At 45.6% G+C, this 19,710-nt stretch overlaps 1 protein-coding gene across 3 annotated transcripts in view; it reads left to right on the top strand.

Moving 5' to 3' along the window:
- The first annotated feature begins 10,669 nt into the window (after positions 1–10,669).
- NSG2 (neuronal vesicle trafficking associated 2) overlaps positions 10,670–19,710 on the top strand; it is a 41,736-nt gene continuing 32,695 nt past the window's right edge. Inside the window, exons 1-2 of one of the 3 annotated variants that reach the window (XM_029998017.1) lie at positions 10,670–10,950; positions 11,537–11,687. In XM_029998017.1, the coding sequence (XP_029853877.1) occupies positions 11,559–11,687 (129 nt within the window). In that variant the 5' untranslated portion in view covers positions 10,670–10,950; positions 11,537–11,558. Of the gene's footprint in view, positions 10,951–11,215; positions 11,444–11,536; positions 11,688–19,710 lie in introns of those variants that run through there. The other 2 variants (XM_029998018.1, XM_029998020.1) reach the window with 2 other exon arrangements.

A 19,710-nucleotide genomic window follows, 5' to 3' on the forward strand; every position in this document is an offset into this window, starting at 1 on the left:
ATAACATGCTAGTGATTGTGTCATTAAGCAGCAAAGCATTTGGAAGAGTTTAATCTCTGTTTTCTTAGTAGTAAAACTGCAAGTATGTAACTGGAATGTGCCTTTTTGATGACAGCTCTGGCATCGACATTCTTTTCTGATTTGTGGTTGAGTAATATTCTGATTTTACTTAAAATAGTTGACATTTCAGCTTGGAAAAGGAAGTGAGAAAGCAAAGTATTCAACCAAGATGTGATCATTTTTCTGGCAGAGCAAAAATGTCATAGTTCTTTGGTATTTTCAAAATACATGTTTGGAGTCACACGTATTTTTATTTTTTTTTGTACTAAAAGAGATGATCTCCCTGTTCTCCCAGTTGTATCAATGAAATGTTTGCATAGGGAGTATTTAGTTTATAATCCTGGATTGCAAATTGTGGAGTTGTTGCTCTAGTTTCTTTTCTTGTAAACTACAGCTGCAGTTGGTACCTTTACTGGCACAGACGTAAGGGGCCCTGGAAATGAAGCTTTCCTTTCAGATGCATAATTGCTACTTTTACAGAATAGATGAGATGCGTTAACCTAAATCTCTGAATGAAATTCAGCCAACTCATTAAGATTCTTTGGATACATATAGACCTTCGTCTGTGGGACTATGCTAAATCATTTTAAAAGGAAGAAATTATAAAAGATAAATATGGCCCTAAATCATCCTTACGCATATACCTCTTACAATCTGAGAAGCCTGTACAGGTTGGTTGTCAGTAGCTGCCAGGGCTATCTGATAGTGTTTCACCTGCTTGCTGCAGCCACTTTCATATGTGTAAATGACCAGAAGATGCAAGGGAAGACTCAGACCCTATAAACCAGATTTGATCTATTATCGGCACACATGTGGGAATGGAGGAGTGCCAGCTTCCCCTTGTGTGTTCAGGGACCATTGAGGTACGATAGTCTAGCCCAGCATTGCCTAGTTTCAGTGGCTTTGCTAGATTTTGTGGGGATTCAGAGTAGCCTGGACTTACGTGCTGTGCTGCTCTGTTTTCATCCAGGTGGGGTTTGAAGGGAGGGCCTATGCAGCATCAACCTTGCCGTACGGTTTCATACTTGTTAACATCCTGCTAATCAAGAGAAAGAAGTAACTACTGCCTTCCTTACTAGCCCCAGCAAATCTATCTTCTTGCCTACTTGTCTTAGCCCTTGTCCAACGTGCCTCTGTTCTTCTTTCACCTCACTTCAGCTCACTCCAGAATGCAGTTTGTGTCCAGAGCGGAGGCTGGTGAGCAGCATTGCTTTCTCAGCCTGCAACGTGTATAAAACCACAAGTAAGAGCCAGCAGCCCCTTCCCCAGAAACCCTGTGGTGGTGATGATATAATTAATTGGTTGGGATCTACTAATAGAAAAGAACTTTTAGTTGGGAGTACTTTGAAAGGGGACTTACATTTCAAATCATTTTGGGCCAAAACAGCTAATGCAGTTAGGCACCCAGATATATGCTGATTCAGGTTCAGTTTCTAACTCTTTGGGTGATGAAGTCTACCTTTATACTGTAGTGACCAGATTTCAAAGGTACTGTTGTGAACAAGGGTAGTCAGAGCAGTTAAACTGCTGAAAAAAGAGTCTGGAGAAGAATCTAGCTCAAGATATACAAACCAGAGCAGCAGAACACATACACTATCACCATCTGCTCAGACCCCTGTAGTAATGCATTCTTTCTTTTAATTCATATGACCATTTCAGTGTAAACTGCAGAAGAGAAAGTAATTGTAGTGTTGCATTAAAATATGCTTATATGATCCAAATAAGTAACACGTTCAACAAGGGTAAAAAAAGGGTTGGTTTAGACAGGAAAAACTTTATTTCAACCCTCTTTGTTAAAAGGAGTCAGAAATAAATAAAAGAACCTCAGGGCACTAGAACATATACTTGACATTCAGAAAACAACTGATTCTCCTCTGAACTCCTTAATCATTGCTGCAGAACCAAAAGCAAGTGTCATACTGGCCTGCTGTGGTTCCTGGGAAGTAGTGTTGTTCTTTCACGTTCTTCAAAATGCGTATCAGTTACCTGAAGTTTTTAATAACAAATCTCACTTGGAGTGTGAACCGAAGCAGATGTGCAAATATAGAGGTCACGCTTTGTCTTTGCTTTGCCTTGTTCTCAGTACATAATTTACCTCTCTACACAGAACAAAAACCCTAGCTTGTTCTAAAAGTTCGAAAATTTTTCATCTCAACCCTGTGAACAGTTGCCAAGAGATCTGAGGAGGTACCTTGTGGTATAGAGGTGGGAGGCAGTAACCAGGGCACACGGTGTAGCTAAAGGCATTGCTGCTGAATTCTTGTTATCCATAAATAATAGTGTCAGCCACTTGTCTCAAGATTTTAAAGTTGGTCTGAATAAGTGTTCTTTTGTATGGCGTTTCATAAATACAAATGACTCTATGTGAAGGTAAGCAATGGAGAGTAAGGCCTTTGGTTTTTATATTGCTATTCCATGCTAGTTAGAGATTTATTGGTAAAACAAAGTTTAGCTGGAAATAGCACATCTGCTGGGCTTGAAATGTTTTGATTGAAGGTATCCCATTTGGTGAGTTCTTGCCCAGTCGAGCTCCCCTGGTTCCTGGAGCACTTCTTGGCAGGTCAGCCCAGGCCATGCAGCCTCCTCTGTCTTGGAGTAGCCTCCCAACGGCACCAAGGACTGCCCAGGGCTTGGGGGCTTGAAACTCCAGCTGGTGGTCTTGGGCTACCTCTTCCAACCTGCTGTAAAGATAAAAGCAAGAAAATCCTGGGAGCTTGAACTCCACTTTAATTTCCATGTCTGGAAGCGCTAAGAGGCTTGGCCGGAGCGGGACTGCTGGAGGTCCTGCACTCCCTGACGTGGAGCTGTGACTTTGGGCAGGCTTCCTGGGGTACTCCTCAGCATCACGGCTCCACTGGGGCCAGAGGGTCTTGGGAGCTCCCACAGCTACTGTGTGGAACTGGCATTCGCAGACGCTGCTGCTATTGCCGGAGACTGTGTCACTGGTCAGCCACAGACTTGGGAACTTGGGAATTGTGTTTTGGAAATGTTTTGATGTTTCTGAAGTGACCTTTCTGGGAATTTCCAGTTTGTGGGCATTTTCAAAAGGGTTTGTTTCCTGTTTGATTTGGACCGAAGCCACCAATTCCGATAAAACCTCATTTCCTGCAAACTGGAGGCTTGGCTTGCCAGGCAGCTCTTCTGCTCGTGCCCCATCTGCTCTGGTGGTGTGATCAATCAGGTTCCTCTGCCCTAACAGCAGAGGTTCTGCAGTCCCATGGCCTGTGAGGTTATCATAACTTGGCCACTACAACGTAATCAATCACCATGGTTAATAATATTTCATTGCTGATTCCTTCCATGAAAAGATTTCAACTCTTAAGCAAAACTTGAGAGCAGGATGTGGAGTTTCTAACATGGTCAGATTTTTGGGAAAGTATAAGGTGACCTTTGTCTTCACTGAATATTTACATCCAGTAAATGTCTTTGTCTTTAGGGCCCTCTCTGGTAGTCAATGTTCATGTTTTAACTTCAAAGCTTCTAATACAATTTTGCATGGACTCTGACTAAAGAATAGCCTTCAGCAGGCAGTTCAGTTCTGGGTTTTTTTGAGGGGGGGAAGTGACTGAAAGCAAATTTTGGGCATATGTGACATTTTATGTGTGCAGTAGGTCCTTAAATATAAACCAAAACAGGATGCAGCTTTGATTTATAGCTCCTGTAAATAATTCTCAGTGACATGGGCAGGTTTGTGTATTATGTACATTTTCATTGCATAAGCACTTATATAACTATGATGATAGGAATCTGCATAGTAAACAAAGCAGCCATACTTCGATGAGTTTAACATTATAGGCTTTCCAGCAAATTGAAGTAGCAGGGGAACCTATTGCTTAAGTGGAAGCTTACTTTATGAGGAAAAGAGCAAAATTTATTGAAGTATATTAAGGCCACAGTGAATTTTTAATAAATATTCACAGGAAGTTGCTCACTTGTTACTGACAGCATAGCGGCCATCTGATCTGATGCAGAAAAATTCACGTTTGAAAGTTTCTGCCTGCCTTGTAGCTAGTGAAAATCAGTGTGTGTGGCTGCAGCTTCATTCTCCTAGAAGCAAAAGATATGGAGGCCCCTAAGGAAAAAGGGAGTATGCCTTGACACAGAGAGAGGTTGAACACCTCCTGGAAGATGCTGCGTACTTTCACCTCACATCGACTGTGGCACGTCTTAGAATGGGCTGTGTTGCATCTTCTGTGCTGTATGTATGGAGCAGATTAATGAGAGGATCTCTTGCTTCCCTAAATTGCGAACCCACATGTGTGTCTCATCTGAGTGGTTCAGCTGAACTGCGGATGTTGCTGGGCTGCTTGCGGACATGTCTGATTTGTGTAGTCTCCCAGAGATCATGACAAGAATATATTCATGCTGTGAATGTGTGAAATTTATTGCACGCCTGTTATTCCTGCATAGACAAGGAATGGAGGCAGATTAAAGGAGCTGTGCAGGAAGATTCGCTAAGGCACTGACAAATGCTCCTTCTCTTCCAGAATGTTTGTAATCTTTTGTATTCTGAAAAGAATAATAAATTAACATGACTTTTTTTTCCTGTTCTGCTGTATGCTTATTTTCTTGTTCGTAATGTGTGTGTGACAGGAAGTCAGTGGCGCCAATGTAATTCTGTATAATGGATGAGGTCCTCCACAGCAATGACTACAAGTAGTTAACCCCAGCTTAAAATGTACATGATCACTTTTTACACCCCTTGGTATTTTAAATTCCTTCAACTACATAGAGAGTAAAGATTGTTGACTATGGTGCTAATTTGTCTGTGGAGTGATCTCCCAAGGAAAAGAACATAAATGCCCTCCTTGCTTGACTCTGTTGTCCTAGACTTAGCAAAACAACGAGGGATAAGGAGTTTGGAGCATGGGCAGGGAACCTCTACAGGTCTGCAGTTCCCTCAGGCAAGCGTTTTAGTGGCAATAGTCCCATATTTTGGGTTTAGGTTGAGGTTGTGGTGAGATTCCTTCCCATGTTGATGTGCTATGTCTAAATGTTACTTTTCATCCACAATGTGGTGTCTACCCCAGGAAAACACAGATCTGAATTCTGACTGTATATATTTGTTAACTCACAGGACTCGGCTCAGGGCTGGGTTTGGCTTAAACTGTCTCCTGAACTTCTGTACTTGTTTTCATTGTTGTGTTAGACTAATTTTGAAATTAATTAATGTGAATGTTTGAGAAACAAACATGATCTTTTGGTAGAAGAGTCTGATGTGGATGATGTTACTCCTAGGACTGCTCTACCTCAACTACCGTGACTGGTCTGACTTCCTGAGACTTTGTACTCACGTTGTGCCTTCAAGTTTTATAGTTTCTCTTCTTAGTAATTCCTACTGCCTGTTCGCATGTTTTCAGATACTTTCATTCAAAGCCTGATCCCAGTTTTTCAATTATAATAAGGAGCAAGAACACTGTAGGGAAAAAAGCGTGGTGTGCAGGAAATGTATTTTATGAAGAGAGACAATGAGCTTAAGAATTTCATAGATCAAGGACCAAGTAAGTAAAATAATATTCGTTAACATTGAAGAGAAGTTGATTTATATGTTTGGGCTTGAAGTGGGTAGAGGCTGAACTACTCTGTGACTGACATTTTGTTTACAAGTTGCACAATTTACAATACAGTCAAATGTTATACCTAAGCCCTATTACAAATATTATGCCTCTTAATGACAGCCAATGATCTTCAGTGTAAACTGATAATGAAAACAGTAATTCTGCTCTGATTTGTTTGACTGGAAATAGAAAATAATTGTGGTGGGTTGACCCTGGCTGGACACCAGGTGCCCACCAAAGCCACTCTATCACTCCCCTACTCAGCTGGACAGGGGAGAGAAAATATAACGAAAGGCTCGTGGGTTGAGATAAGGACAGGGAGAGATCACTCACCAGTTACCGCCATGGGCAAAACAGACTCGACTTGGGGAAATTGGTTTGATTTATTACCAATCAAATCAGAGTACGATAATGAGAAATAAACCCAAATCTTAAAAAATACCTTCCTCCCCATCCCTCCCTTCTTCCCGGGCACAGCTTCACTCCTGAATCCTCTACCTCCTCCTGCACAGCAGCACAGGGGGATGGGGAATGGGTGTTACGGTCAGTTCATCACACGTTGTCTCTGCTGCTCCTTCCTCCTCAGGGCAGGACTCCTCACACTCTTCCCCTGCTCCAGCGTGGGGTCCCTCCCATAGGAGACAGTCCTCCATGAACTTCTCCAACGTGGGTCCTTCCCATGGGCTGCAGTTCTTCATGAACTGCTCCAGCGTGGGTCCCTTCCACGGGCTGCAGTCCTTCAGGCACAGACTGCTCCAGCGTGGGTCCCTGCGGGGTCACAAGTCCTGCCAGAAAACCTGCTCCAGCATTGGCTTCTGTCTTCACAGGTCTGCAGGTCCTGCCAGGAGCCTGCTCCAGCGTGGGCTTCCCACGGGGTCACAGCCTCCTTCAGGTACCCACCTGCTCTGGCGTGGGGTCCTCCCCGGGCTGCAGGTGGAGATCTGCTCCACCGTGGACCTCCGTGGGCTGCAGGGGGACAGCCTGCCTCACCATGGTCTTCCCCACGGGCTGCAGGGGAATCTCTGCTCCGGCGCCTGGAGCACCTCCTCCCCCTCCTTCTGCACTGACCTGGGGTCTGCAGGGTTGTTGCTCTCATGTATTCTCACTCCTCTCTCTTCTGACCCCTGCTGCGCCATTAGTTTTTTTCCCCTTCTTAAATCTGTTATCCCAGAGGCACTACCACTGTTGCTGATGGGCTCGGCCTTGGCCAGCGGCAGGTCCGTCTTGGAGCCGGCTGGTGTTGGCTCTGTCAGACATAGGAGAAGCTTCTAGCAGCTTCTCACAGAAGCCACCCCTGTAGCACGCCCCCCCTCCAACCAAAACCTTGCCACGCAAACCCCATACATTAATATATCGTGGAAGACTTATTAAAAGACTAAAAAGAGACATATATTTTTGTTGACAGAAGACATATATTGTTTATTCCTCTGGAGTCTCATGTTGCTCATATTGCTGCTTTGTCTTATTGCCTGTCACTGAGCTGCTCTGTCTGGGTGGAAATGTCAGACTCTGGATTCGCTCTGTAAGAAAATCTGTATGTTATTTTTTCCACAAAGCATTCTGTTATGTAAATTTACTCCTGGTAATTTGACTGTTTGTGAAAAAGGCATTTTGCAAAGAGGTATTTTCAAACTGAAATGAGGCATCCTGATCCTAAGTAGTTACAGGGCTAGTTCAGCCTCATGGAGGAAATGGAAGTTACTGGATGTAATGGCAAGGAGGGCTTTGAGAGACTCAGTATCTCTGTGCACATCTCCCTCCACTACACTGCCAAAATTCTCAGATGGTGCCACTGAAAGACGTTGCTTAAAATGTGCTTCTACCCTGAAAAGTCAAAAGGTAAAAGCAGCATCTGCTCACTTATCGCAGGTTCTTGCTGCTAGTACTCACAACTAAAAGTCTTCTAGTGAAAGAGTGGCTCTAACTGCCAGTGCCCAAGTGCTGGCAATGTTGAGCTGCATTCTCTGGGTTATATGGAGTATCTCCAGCAGAGTTTGGTTCTGTTTAGTTATCAATAGATTTGCAGCTACATGAAAGGTATTTTACAGTGGTAGTAATGCACAAGAAGGAATGGGATTCACCTCCTTGCCCATTAGCTATGTTACTCTGAAGACTAGTCAAGTATAACCAACCAAAGTTAATATATTAAACTCTGCGAGCATATCGGTGTGTTCAAGTGAGTAGACATGCTGAGCAAGGAGATAACCTTATTTGCAACCTTATTTTTCATTGTGTAACCACACTTGCCATGGGTTTGCACAAGCAATTCTGGAGATTTAACATCAGTGTGTTTGTGAAGTGTTGCTTAAGACATCTCTTAAGTCAGAGGATCTGCCTAGGTGTTGCTAAGGTAGTATTTTGGCTAGCAGGATATTCATTACCAATGTTGATGTGCATGAAAATGATTTGGTTTTCAGATCACAAAATGCATTTGTAAGCTATGAAAAACATCACTTTGCTTTTCAACAAAGCACTCTCATGTCCCTTGGTAATTACCAGATAAAGGCGGAAAACCACAGCGCCGTTTCTATGGAGTTACAACGCAATGTTCCCTTTGCATTTTTTAATAATATTTCCTAGTCCCTCAGTTGAAAATAGCCATTTTGCTGACAGAGGAGCTAGAGTAGTTCAAACGTATGCATTCAGTGGAAGATAACTATAGAGTCTGTGAATCTCTTTGGATGGTCAAATCAATTCAGATGATATAATCTGTAATATATTGAAAGTTGAGGAAAGAGTTGCTGCAATTGCACTTTCTTGCTTGGAGCATCTGCCACACGGGGAGATGCTGACAGAGTTGGGATTGTTCAGGCTTGAGAAGGCTCAGGGGGCTCAGAGCCCAGTTGTGCCCAGCGATAGGACAAGGGACAATGGGCCCAAACTGAAACACAGGAAATTTCATTTAAATGTAAGAAAAACTATTTTACTATGAGGGTGGCTGAACACTGGAACAGGTTTCCCAGAGCATTTGTGGTGTCTCCATCCTTGGAGATATTCAGAACCCAACTGGAAATGGCCCTGAGCAACCTGCTCTTGCTGTCCCTGCTTTAAGCGGGGGGTTTGCAGTGGGTGGTCTCCAGAGGTTCCTGCCAGCCTCAGTGATGCTGTACATGAATGATACGAAATACTCTGATAGGAGCCTCGTCCAGTGCCCCTCTAGGACCAGAGGGCTTTGGCTCAGGATCTGGAGAGCGGGCAATGTCTGGGACGAGACTGGGCTTCTGTCATCATTTGCAAAGTATGTGCTTTTGGATTTTCTTACAGCCTCCACATTTTGAAGGGCCTAATTATCATCCTGAGACAAACTATCACAGTGACATTCATCTCTGTGCAGAGCATGAGAAAAGGACTTTGCAGGGTTTATAACTTGCTATGTATTTGCACAGATCCTAGCCCAGATGGGCATTGATGGTTGATTCCCTGTATTACTACAGTATTAAAACATTACGTTGTAGTAATTTAATCAATCTTTAGTGAGTGTTTTTATGTGCTTCTTCAGACCTATAGAGCATAAGTCCTACACTTTCCCTTATCTGTGGGATGCAGCCTGCCAGCTTTCTTTGTAGGTATCTATTCCTGGTCCAGTCTGCAGCAACCTGAAGTTGTAGTTACAGTGAAAAATCTTGTTGAGTCTTGAGCTGAACATGCCTCTGATGGATGGGATCTGAGGGGATCTCTGCTACTGAGCTTAAGAAATCTTTTCTGAATTTCCTGAATATGAACTCACAAAACCTTATGACGCCATTGATTTTTTTTTTTTTTTTGCAGATGATTCCAAGGACCTCGAAAAGCTATCTGCCAACAATTTTTAGCGCTCTAAGCAAAAGTTATTCAAAGCTAAGTTTTATATGTGGCAGAACCTTAGTCTTAAAACCAGAAAAACTCACTTGGATGAAATTCACCGTAGATGTTTGGCCTTATGCAGAAATGTGATACAGAGAATTCCAACCCAAGCATTAAAAACTGGCAAAGCTATCGGAAACAGGCTCTTTAACGGACCGTGTCAGGTGATGTTAGCAGCAGGTAGTTTTAGCTGCCCCACCTCTGCTGACTGCCTCTCAGCACTTCTCGCTCTAGACGTCGAACCGCTGTACTGTGAGCAAGCTCATACCAATGCATTCAGCGCTTTCACTTGCTCTGCCAAAGTATGGCTTTAAATGAATTTTTCACAAGTGAGTTCTAAAAGGCTTTATTATGGAAACAGTTCACGCCTTCAGGAGTATATTTAGGTCTTGTAAAAGGTGCCAAGTTGCAAGCTCTGGAGGCAAATTCTATATGCATAAACAAATCGGGCTAAAGTCATCCCAAAGTATCCTCTGTCTCCAAGCAAAGTGCTTCATCGCGCAGGGGCTGGTGATCTCGGTGACGCTGGTGGGTGGCAGCGCGTTCGCTGGCAGGCCAGCCTGGCGCTTCGAGGCAGCGGTGGCGGTGGTGGTGACCCGTTACCAGTCCGGCTTCTGGAAACAGAAGCCGAGCAGGGCCGGTGGCTTGTTCCTGTCCTGCCATTCCGGCGTTTGAGTGGGCACCAGAGAGCGGTGACTGACCCGGTGAGGGACACAGCGGTCAGTGGCAGCGTGGGCCGAAGCGGGGCAACGGCGTGTGCCCGCTCGACCCGGTACGGTCACCGGTCCCGTCTCCTTGCAGCACCGCAGCCGCCCCGGGACCCTCTCAGTGATCGCCCTTGCGCCCGCGCAGCTTGCGTGCGGCCCTCTCCGGCCTTTGCGCGACGGCATTTGGGCATGCACGACACCGTCCTGCCGCGGGGCCCCCCCCTTCCAGCCGGTGCCCCCCCCCCCCGGCCCCGCCGCCCGGCGCAGCGGCCCCAGCCGTGTCCCCGCAACGCCTTTTGCCGCAGCTCCGCGGCCGCCCCGCCCGCCGGCCCCGCCCTCGGCCTGCAGGGGGCGCCAACTCCCCCCCCGCCGGGGCGCGCGGCCGTGCGCGGCGGGAACGCCAGGGGGTGCCCGAGGCCGCGCGGCGGCGGCGCGCGGGGGCGCGGGGCGGGCGGGCGGCGGCGCGGGGGGGGAAGGGGGGGGGGAGCTGAGGGGAGAAGGCGGGAAGGCGGAGGGGGGGGGGAGCTGCCGCCTGCGCCCGCCCTCAGTCGCGCTTGCGGAGCCGCAGCCGAGCGCAGGGCGCAGCGCTGTCCCTTCAGCACCGCTCCCCCCCGCGCGCCTCATTACCGCAAAGAAAAATTAACGGAAAGCTTTCCGCACCACCCGCCGCCCCCCCCCTTCCCTTCCTCGCCTCCGCCTTCCCCCGCCCCCCCCCTTTCCCCCTCCCCACCCCTCGCCGCAGCGCCCGGGCCGAGCCGCCGCCAGTGACCGCGTGGTTTGCAGTAAGTAGGGGCTCGGGGGCGGCGGGAGGGGCGCGGAGGGGGGGGGGGGGGGTCCGCAGCCCCCCCCCCCCTTCCCCAGTATCCCCCCCCCTGCGGCGCGACCCCCGGCCCCGCCGCCCCCCGGGGGGAGCTGGGAGGAAGGGACCCCCCAAGTCACCCAGGGTGTGGGGTTTGCAAGGGAGGTTTTCTGTACCCTCAGGGGGGCTACAAAAAAAAACAAAACCCAAAAAACCCAAACCAAAAAACCCCACAGGGGAGGGGGGTCAAAAAGGAGGTGCGCCCCATCCCCACGCACGTTTGCGGTTGCTTCGGTGCTGGCGGCACTCGCAGTCGGTAACGGCGTTTGCGGTGGCGGCGCGTTGGGAGCAGCCGCGCTTGGGGTTCGTAAGGGGTATTTGTGGGGTGTCTGGGTAGGGTACGGCAAAACGCGTGTGTGAAGGCAAGCGGTGGCGGGGTGTGCCGCGCGTCTAGAAACCCAGGTGTAAAAGCCCAGGTAACCCATACGCCAAGTCAAACCGGGCAGGGTGAGGCAGAAATCCGCCTCTTCCCGCTACCCTTGTGACATTGATCGTCTTGCCGGTTTTAGGTCTGGAAAGCAAGGTCCAAGAATGGTGAAGCTGGGGAGTAATTTGAACGACAAGAACAGCAAACAACCATCCAACGAAGATGGTTTTCAGACAGTTCCTTTGATCACACCTTTGGAAGTAAATCACCTGCAGTTCCCGGCTCCGGAAAAGGTAAAACAAAAATGGAATGGCGCTCCTGCATGATTAGGCACACATACGTGCCCCTTGGTGTTCACTGCCTTGGTGACTTACTGGTCTCTGGCGATGTGAACTGTGGTGTAGTGTTTATTCAATAAATAAAAAGGGGTTGCCTTTCATAGTGTGTTTATCTGTTTTAACATGGCAAGTAAGCACGCAACTGTCCCCCAACTCCTTTCCTCCCCCCAAAACCCCCAAATATTCCTTCACAAGTACAACTGGAAAAAGCTTAGTATGTTTCTCTTGCAAGCCCTGGAGAAACTAAGGAGCAGTTTGCAGTGCGTTATTATCAGTAAGATTAATAGCCTGCATTGAGAGTAACGTGATAACTCTTCTGAAATAAGCAGCTATTTTAATTATCATCTCAGTTAAGCTTTGTTTTCTTCTCTGTGGCTTTGCAAAGCTTATTTGGGCATTGACGATGCTGATTTCTCTGAAGAGAGCGGCTGAGTTCCCCCATGCGCGGGGTGGTGATGGAGCAATCCAGGGATTCGTTTCCCCGATTGGCTCCAGCCAGGGGACAGCTTTCTCCCCTGCCCACTCAACACTCTCAGAACTGAATGCAGCACTAAAATGTCCAGAAACGTGCATCGGCGATTGGCTGCGGTTTGGTGGTTGGAATTTTTTAGATGCAGTATGTACTAGGAAATCTTTTGTCTATATTGATGCAGCGATGATGCATGTCAGTATAACCTGGTGAGGACACGATGAGACCATAAAAATCTGTATGCCCCAACAGTCCTCACAAAAACAAAGCCTGTCTGCAATGTAGTTCCCAGATACCACAGAGATGGAGCCAACTCACCCGAAAGTACAGACAGAATGATTAGATCTCACAGGATAATGGAATAATAGTAAAATTAACACTGATGGTTATTGAACATATATCCTGTTTTCACTGTGGTACAAAATGAATTTCTTCTAAATACATTAGGAGAACATGATAATGGATGTGATAAAACTGTCTAGATAGACAAACTATGTTTATTTTATGATAGAGCTGAGTCAACTGCCTTGACATCCTGGGAACCAGAGCTGTGCCAGACAAAGGCGCTAGCTTCATCCTCCCTGTGCCTCATGGCAATCAGGAGCGACTTCGCTGTATTCAGGAGGGTTACGCTTCCATGAATTGTTGTGAATGAGAGGCTAAACCAGCCCTTATCTATGACTCCGACAAATAAGATTAAGCCAAATAATTTGGGCAAAGCAGTATGATTTATCATAAATATCTGAAAAGCTCAGAGGAAACTATAGATGTGTAAAAGTAGCTCATTTGATGCTAGTACAAATGGCTCATTGAGATCGCAGTGTCACACAATGTGAAATTTAAATGACTCATGTATCAGGTGAGACATGGATAACCTAACAAAAATCCTTTCAAGGTAATAAAGTGGTAATGAGTGTTCTCACGACCACCACGTTCCAATTGCCTGTTGGTGAACAAACACTGGAGTGTATTGGTCTGGTGTGATTCCTTGCTGATTTTTCTGTTTAAACATGCCTACATCAATAATTCACATGTTGTTAGGTTATATTACCTTCATTAGCATACATTACTGTCAGTGCATCTACTGACATCCGTATTTTTCTTTGCTGGAAGAGTGGGATGTATCTCCAGGAGTGCTAAGCATGATTCAGAACTCATTAGAGTCAATGGTATTGATTTCTTCAGGCTGTGGTTCAGCTCCTGTGTGCAGTAGGCCTCGAGTTAACGGCGACTGGAGATCCGTTCACAAGAAGGAAAGGTTATTTATGATAAAAGCAAAATAATTCACAATCTGTTTCCTTTGCTCGTTGTAGAACAGATTCTGTTGGGGTGAGTTCACCCTAGGGCAGAGAGTCTGTTTAAAGACCTGCTAATAAGGAGTCGAGCCTCAGGTGAAAAGCTTGGGCAAAGGTTAAGTGATAGGGGGAAATTTCAGCTTTGTACTTAGGAAAGCAAAGCTGCTACTGAATTCAGTCAGCCTGTGAGCCCGAGGAAGAGTAGACATGGATTTCAAGTCTTTCAGAGTGTATCCTTGTTTGGACTTGCCTTGCAGTCAGGAGGCAGGGTTAAAAAAAACCCCTGAAATCGATTTGAGTTTTTTTCCACCTATTCCTAAAACCTGCCAGCAGTTGATTTTTAGTGTGGGAGAATGAGGACATAAGCCAAGGCACATTCTGTGCTTTTTGCATGGGATGCTGCATAAATGACCAGAGCCAAAACAGCTTTGGTGTTGGGGTCTGCGCGCAACAGCTCAGAAGGGCTTGCTCGCTCGTTTTCTTAAATGCAGACCCACTGCTGTTCACTTTTAACCACAAGGAGGCAACGCTCCCGGCCCTGCTCGCTGCCTGCCCGCCAGCTGCTGCGAATCACATCGCCTTTGCCACTGCAACAAAGAGCTGGCGTGCCCTGGCATTTTCCTGTAAGTGAAATCTGGGGGAATAAAAAAAAAAAAAAAAAGGAAAAAAACCTGCTAAATACTCCTCTTTCTGGGCTTCTCTTCGCCATATCTTCATTTAAAAAGTTGAGAGCTCTCAACCTGGATCTGACCTTGGGTCCAGGGCTATCCAGGGTGCATCAAAACCAGAGCGAGGAGGTTTGACGGCAGCTTGGGGCTGTGTACTTGCTCTAGCTTCAGTCTGTCTGATAAAGGAGGAGTAGTACCAGCTTTGGCTAGCAATCCAAGAGTATACTAGGTCTGTGCTGGGTGACCTAACTGCTGTTACTACCAGTGTGCAATAATGCCTTCACCTGGTGTATGTATATTGCATAGCAAAGGTTTGCATGCTCTGTTAATTTATAGGCTTTTTCCAGTTGAGTCTTAGACACTTGCATGCAAGGTGAAGAAAAACAAACCTGTTGTTTGTCAGTATACTTACCTTTGCAGATCCTTAAAAGCACCCCCTAAAGCCTATGGAATCTACAGAGTGAAAATTTGTTTTAAGGGTTTTAAATACCTGATTCTTCTTCTTTTTAAGGATATTTTTGTAACTGGATCACCTGCGAGTCACTCAGAGTGACTCTCAGCATTAACCTCTGTAGGTGTTTCACCACAGCTGCTTCTCTTTCAAAGTGGTTTTTTGTGTCTGGCTCCCCTTTCAGAGAAAGGATACAGAGAAAGAATATAAAAATGGGGCTTTTGCTCTTGTGAAGTAATCCCTGAGGCCCATCTCTTTTCAGATAGTTCCTTGATTATAAGAAATCATGTGGGGGGTGATGGGGAAAACACTTTCTTAGAGGTGTGCTTAAACTTACTGGCTGTTCTTTTGGGGATGCTTTCCTAGCAGGCTTGTTTTTTGAAGCGCTGTGAGCTTAGCAGCTCTGACTTCCACCTTGATGCAGTTGGAAAAATCCAGGCAGGAATTCAGGAGGCTTGAATTTGGCAACCTTTTTTTAAAATTATTGGCCACTGGACTATTTCTTTTTCCACCAAATGAGGATGTCTTCTCCCAAGGCTCGTGCTATTCCTCCTGTACCATCAGCATTCTTGTCGGTTTGTCAGCAGTTGTATGGCTGCGAGGGGAGAAATGTACCTGGGACAGTAATTTCTCCCCTAGGGTGCTAAGCCTGCTGTGTATTTATATTTATTTACTGTCTTCAAGCATTTGCCTTGTTCCCTGTTCTCTTGCTGGGGTGGCATTTGAAGGCAGAGACAGATGCTCTTAAATCATTTTTGTCTGGCCTTTTTGCTGAAATCCGTCCATGTAACAGGAATAATAGCCATCACCAGTGACAAGCCCTTGACCTGGCTTTTTATGTCTCTGAATTTAATTTCTTTTTATTCAAAAAGCAAAAAAAAGAAGTCTTTTTTTCTTTTAGGACCAAAGGGGAAAAGGCTAGCTGTTCACTTGTTTTCCTAAGCGTAGACAAAGCGCTTCAGCTGTGATTGTTACGCATCTCTGCAATGATAATGCTAAAAGATATGCAGCTTTTCAGGGACCATACTGTTTCACTGAAATTTTAAATGAGACCAACAACTGGGGATCCCTTGGTCTCATAGGCTCACTTCAGTATAATCCAGCAGGAAATGCCTCTGTTCTGGCAGTAAAAATCCTAATTTTACATAACACAAAAGTGCATGAAAGCTATTGTCAGCGCTGAAAAAAACATCCGGCATCTCTTTTGTGGTGAAGGCTGCAGAAGGCTTATCATGTGGTCCATTGTTCTTTATTTTGAATGCATCTGGAGGCTTGAGAAATAATTTCTCTGGTGACAAATTCCTGCCATCCAACCCATGAAAGAAAAAAAATAGATGTAACTGCTCTCTTCAAACGCTTTTCCTATCCCATGCTCCTGCCTCTTGCCCTCCCTGGCCGCACCCCTCTCTGTGTGGCTGAGACCATGCATTTACACACAGTAATCAAGAGTTCCTGAAAATCTGGAGGGTCCCTTGTGTTCACAGCCTGTCCCTATTGGTTTAACAGAAAATAATGTTTTGTCCTGGCCAGCTGAGCAGGCATAATTAATAGTATGCTGGATGAGTGCTTTTGTACCTAGGGGACTACTTGCAGCTCTGTCCTGAAATACTGATGTCAGTCTGCCCTCTGCGAAGCCTAGCTGTGCACGGTGGCCCTAGCCAGCCTGAAGGCATACACTGTCAGGGCAGCATGGAGCTGGTTTTGGGGTGCTGCTACATGTGGTGGGGCCAGAAGCAGCTCAGACATCCCTGCTGCTGTCTGGGGGGGGCTCCTGGTGCAGCCGGGGGCAGGTGCCTGTGCTCCTGCTCACGCTGCTGGTGAGTTTGGTGGGATGGAGCAAATGGCAAAAGGAGAGATGGGGCAGGGCCAGTAATTGTGGCAGTTGAAGGAAGGAAGAGTAAAAGGGAGGAGGAGGATGGAAAGGGAAAGAAAGCATCGATAAAAGAAAGGAAAGGAATAAAAAGAGAGCATTACAAATATGAAGGAATGGGCAGGCTGTCTTGCCTTTCCCCATCCTTTCCTTTCTCTGCTTGGGATATTCTGCCTAATCCCCACAAATACCAGAGTCGGAGCCTTCCTCTCCTGTGACATTTGTCCCCCTTCTGCACTGTGCAAATCCATTTGTCCTCTAAATGTGTATTTGAATGTAAACACCGCCTCTGCTCATTAAGCTGTAATAAATATTTGCAGCAACACACACTCTGGCAGCGCAGGGTTTCTGGGGTAACCATTTTGATTTTGTTTGCATGTGTTGGACAGCCTTACCTGAGGTTCTTGGCATTTCACGCTCGTCTTCTTTGGATGCAGCTGCTGTCGGGCTAGCCTCCCCTAGCACACTGAACACCTCTGCTTGCGGGCGATCCACTCATGGCAGGACTGCACTGCAATCCAAGCATGTGCTCGCAGCCTTTGCAGACACCTGGGGTAGCATTCAACTGCCTCACCTGCATACAGATAACATGTTGCTACTGCAGATCTTCACTATAGAAAAACTCAGGATTTGTGTAGCCTGTGCAGAAATTTCTCTCCTTAACTGCGTTGCTATCAGTGATTGAATTAGGTGGTTTAAAGCTAGCTTGTGCCTGTTTTTGGAAGCTCCGTTGCCACTCTTAAACCCAGTTATGTCTGCACTGCAACTCCTAGAGCTGCATTCTGCAGAAACAGCAGAAATGGACACAGGAAAAGTGTGTCAGGGTATGGATGTTTGGCTAAGCCTGTTGCAATCTATTCTTTTTTCTAACATGAAAGCCCATTGCTGCAGGTGGAAGTTATTTCAGCAAGATCGTGAAGTGAACCCCATATACCAGTTACTTACTGGTCTGGAAAGTAAGACTGGGCAGGATTCTTGACTAGTGTAAATCAGTGTAGTTTAGATGAAATCAATGGAGCTCGGCTAATTTACCCTGGCCAATTTACCATCACTACAGCTGAGTGATTGATTCTTTTGTCTGCCTTGCTATACCCTCTCCTGGCTGAACCTACTGAAATCAATTTTTGTCACCCCTTCGCAGCCTCCTGTGGGTTCCTGATGGTTATGGTCACACAGGGATTTGTAGGGAGACTTAGCTGAATAATTTCCAAGCTCCCTTTATGTTTGCGAGCTATGCCTTTCGCTTCTCAGCTGCTTTCAGCTCCAAAAGCAGCCTTTGCATTCTGTCCTGCCTTTCATCGGTGATGCCAGGGCTGATTACGTTTGCTGTCTTTGTCCTTTTGTGATGTTCCTTATGCCTGGAATATCCTCCTGGCACTGATTCAGGAGACCACTTTTTTCTACCACCCTCTGTGAAACTAATTTCCAGCACAACACCCATTAGATGAGCTGATACAAGGAAAAAAAGCAGAGTGTTTCTACTGACTGTGACTTTCTCCATTGACTATGGATTTGATTCCAGGGCATCCTTTTCTTAAATTTTCCTTTTTTTTTTTCTTTTTGCTGCTTGGTATTCCAGGCATTTTATGTATTCAAATAGTGACTAGGATGCCATGGGGACTACCATTACATACATCCCAAATGCCAATTTTAATACTAATCTCTGGGAAGTCTGCCTGCTGTGTTCATCCTGTAGTTTTGGAAGCACAGCTGCCTCTCCCGTGGGATGGTCATAATTATTTGGGAAAGTTTTTAAAGACCTAATTGTCTAAAAATGTGGGAGTTTTCAGCATGGTGATTGCTAGGTAGTCTGAGATTACTAGTCCACCCAGTCCAATGTGTCCTGTTTCTAGCAGGAGCCAGTGCAAGAGTCCACGGGAGGTACAGGAGATGCTGCAGTAGGCATGGAACTGCTCATGTCTATCAATGTTTCATCCTAAGCCTGCAAAGAAAGAGATTGTTTTAAGCCCTGAAACATGATTTTTGCATCTCTTTTCCTATACCCTTTTAGTGCTAAGTATTTTAACTTCAGCTACTGTTGGCAATGTGCACATCACATTTGCTCTTTGAAGCTGGCTGTGTGTGAGGATTAGTGCTTGTAGGTCACTGGAGAATTTTGTGTGCGAGCAGGTGGTGAATTTTAGCCATCCCTTGGCTGGTAGCACATAAACATAGAAACCAGCTCAGTTGCAGCAGATTTAGTATCAAGACTGGGAGTCACCATTTTGCTATCATCAGTAACCTGGACAGCATGCTACAACTGGGACTTGGTCTAAGGTCTTTCTCAGCTATTGATGCTCAGTTGGGTAATGAAGGCAAAGGAAACCACGATGTCAGTGCCAGTCATAAGTTTATATTTTCTGTTCTCTCTCTGCAAGGAATGAAGAAAGGCATGGAAAGGAATGAAGCCAAGAGTCTCATTTTCGTTTAAAAGTGAGCATAACTAATCTACATGGAAACTGATGAGGGTGTTACAACCATTTTGCGGGACTACAAAGTCCAGCTTTGAACTTGGAAGAAACCTTTCCCCTTGGTAGGAGAAACACATTTTGTTTATCTCTTCTGTTAATGTGAAAGCCACTCTGAGTGAGAGACTCTTCATTATTAATAATCCCAGGAAGTAGTATTTTAAATTTTTATGGTTTGCACTTTGCAGCACCTGAACCACAATATATTACATGCACCGTGGCAGTGAAGTGGGAATTACAGCAGGGCTGCTTGTCTTTTTCCAAATGAATAATTTAAAGTTTTCACAATGCTAGTTATGTTAAATATTATTACTCATTTCTTCAGGGAAAACCATAGAGCTCAAACGCAAATATAAAGTGGCAATAAATGATGTTATATTTAGCCAGTCTGAGACAAGACTCAGAATTCATATCAGTTCATTTTCTGAAACACTTACTTCATCCCATTGCGGGAAAATCCTTTTTAAGGTTCCATGCTTAATGTGATATTTTTCCATTTGTCACATTTCACGTCTGCTCTGCTCCTTCCTCCTCAAAGCAAATGCTTTTAATATAGTCCACTTGGTTAGAAGCTCTCGCTTTCTTTTTTCTTTCAGCATCCTAAATCTCTAGATTTCCCAGAACTCTCCTACTGTTTACTTTCTCAAGGTTGTTGATGATGGATTTCCTGCTGGTGTACGCAGACTCTCAGCTGTTGTTTCTCACCTCAGCACACCTATAATTTTCCAAAGCATCGCTACAGAGAAGGTGCCTGGTC

This window comes from Aquila chrysaetos, chromosome 22 (genome assembly GCF_900496995.4).
Source record: "Aquila chrysaetos chrysaetos chromosome 22, bAquChr1.4, whole genome shotgun sequence".
Taxonomy (NCBI): domain Eukaryota; kingdom Metazoa; phylum Chordata; class Aves; order Accipitriformes; family Accipitridae; genus Aquila; species Aquila chrysaetos.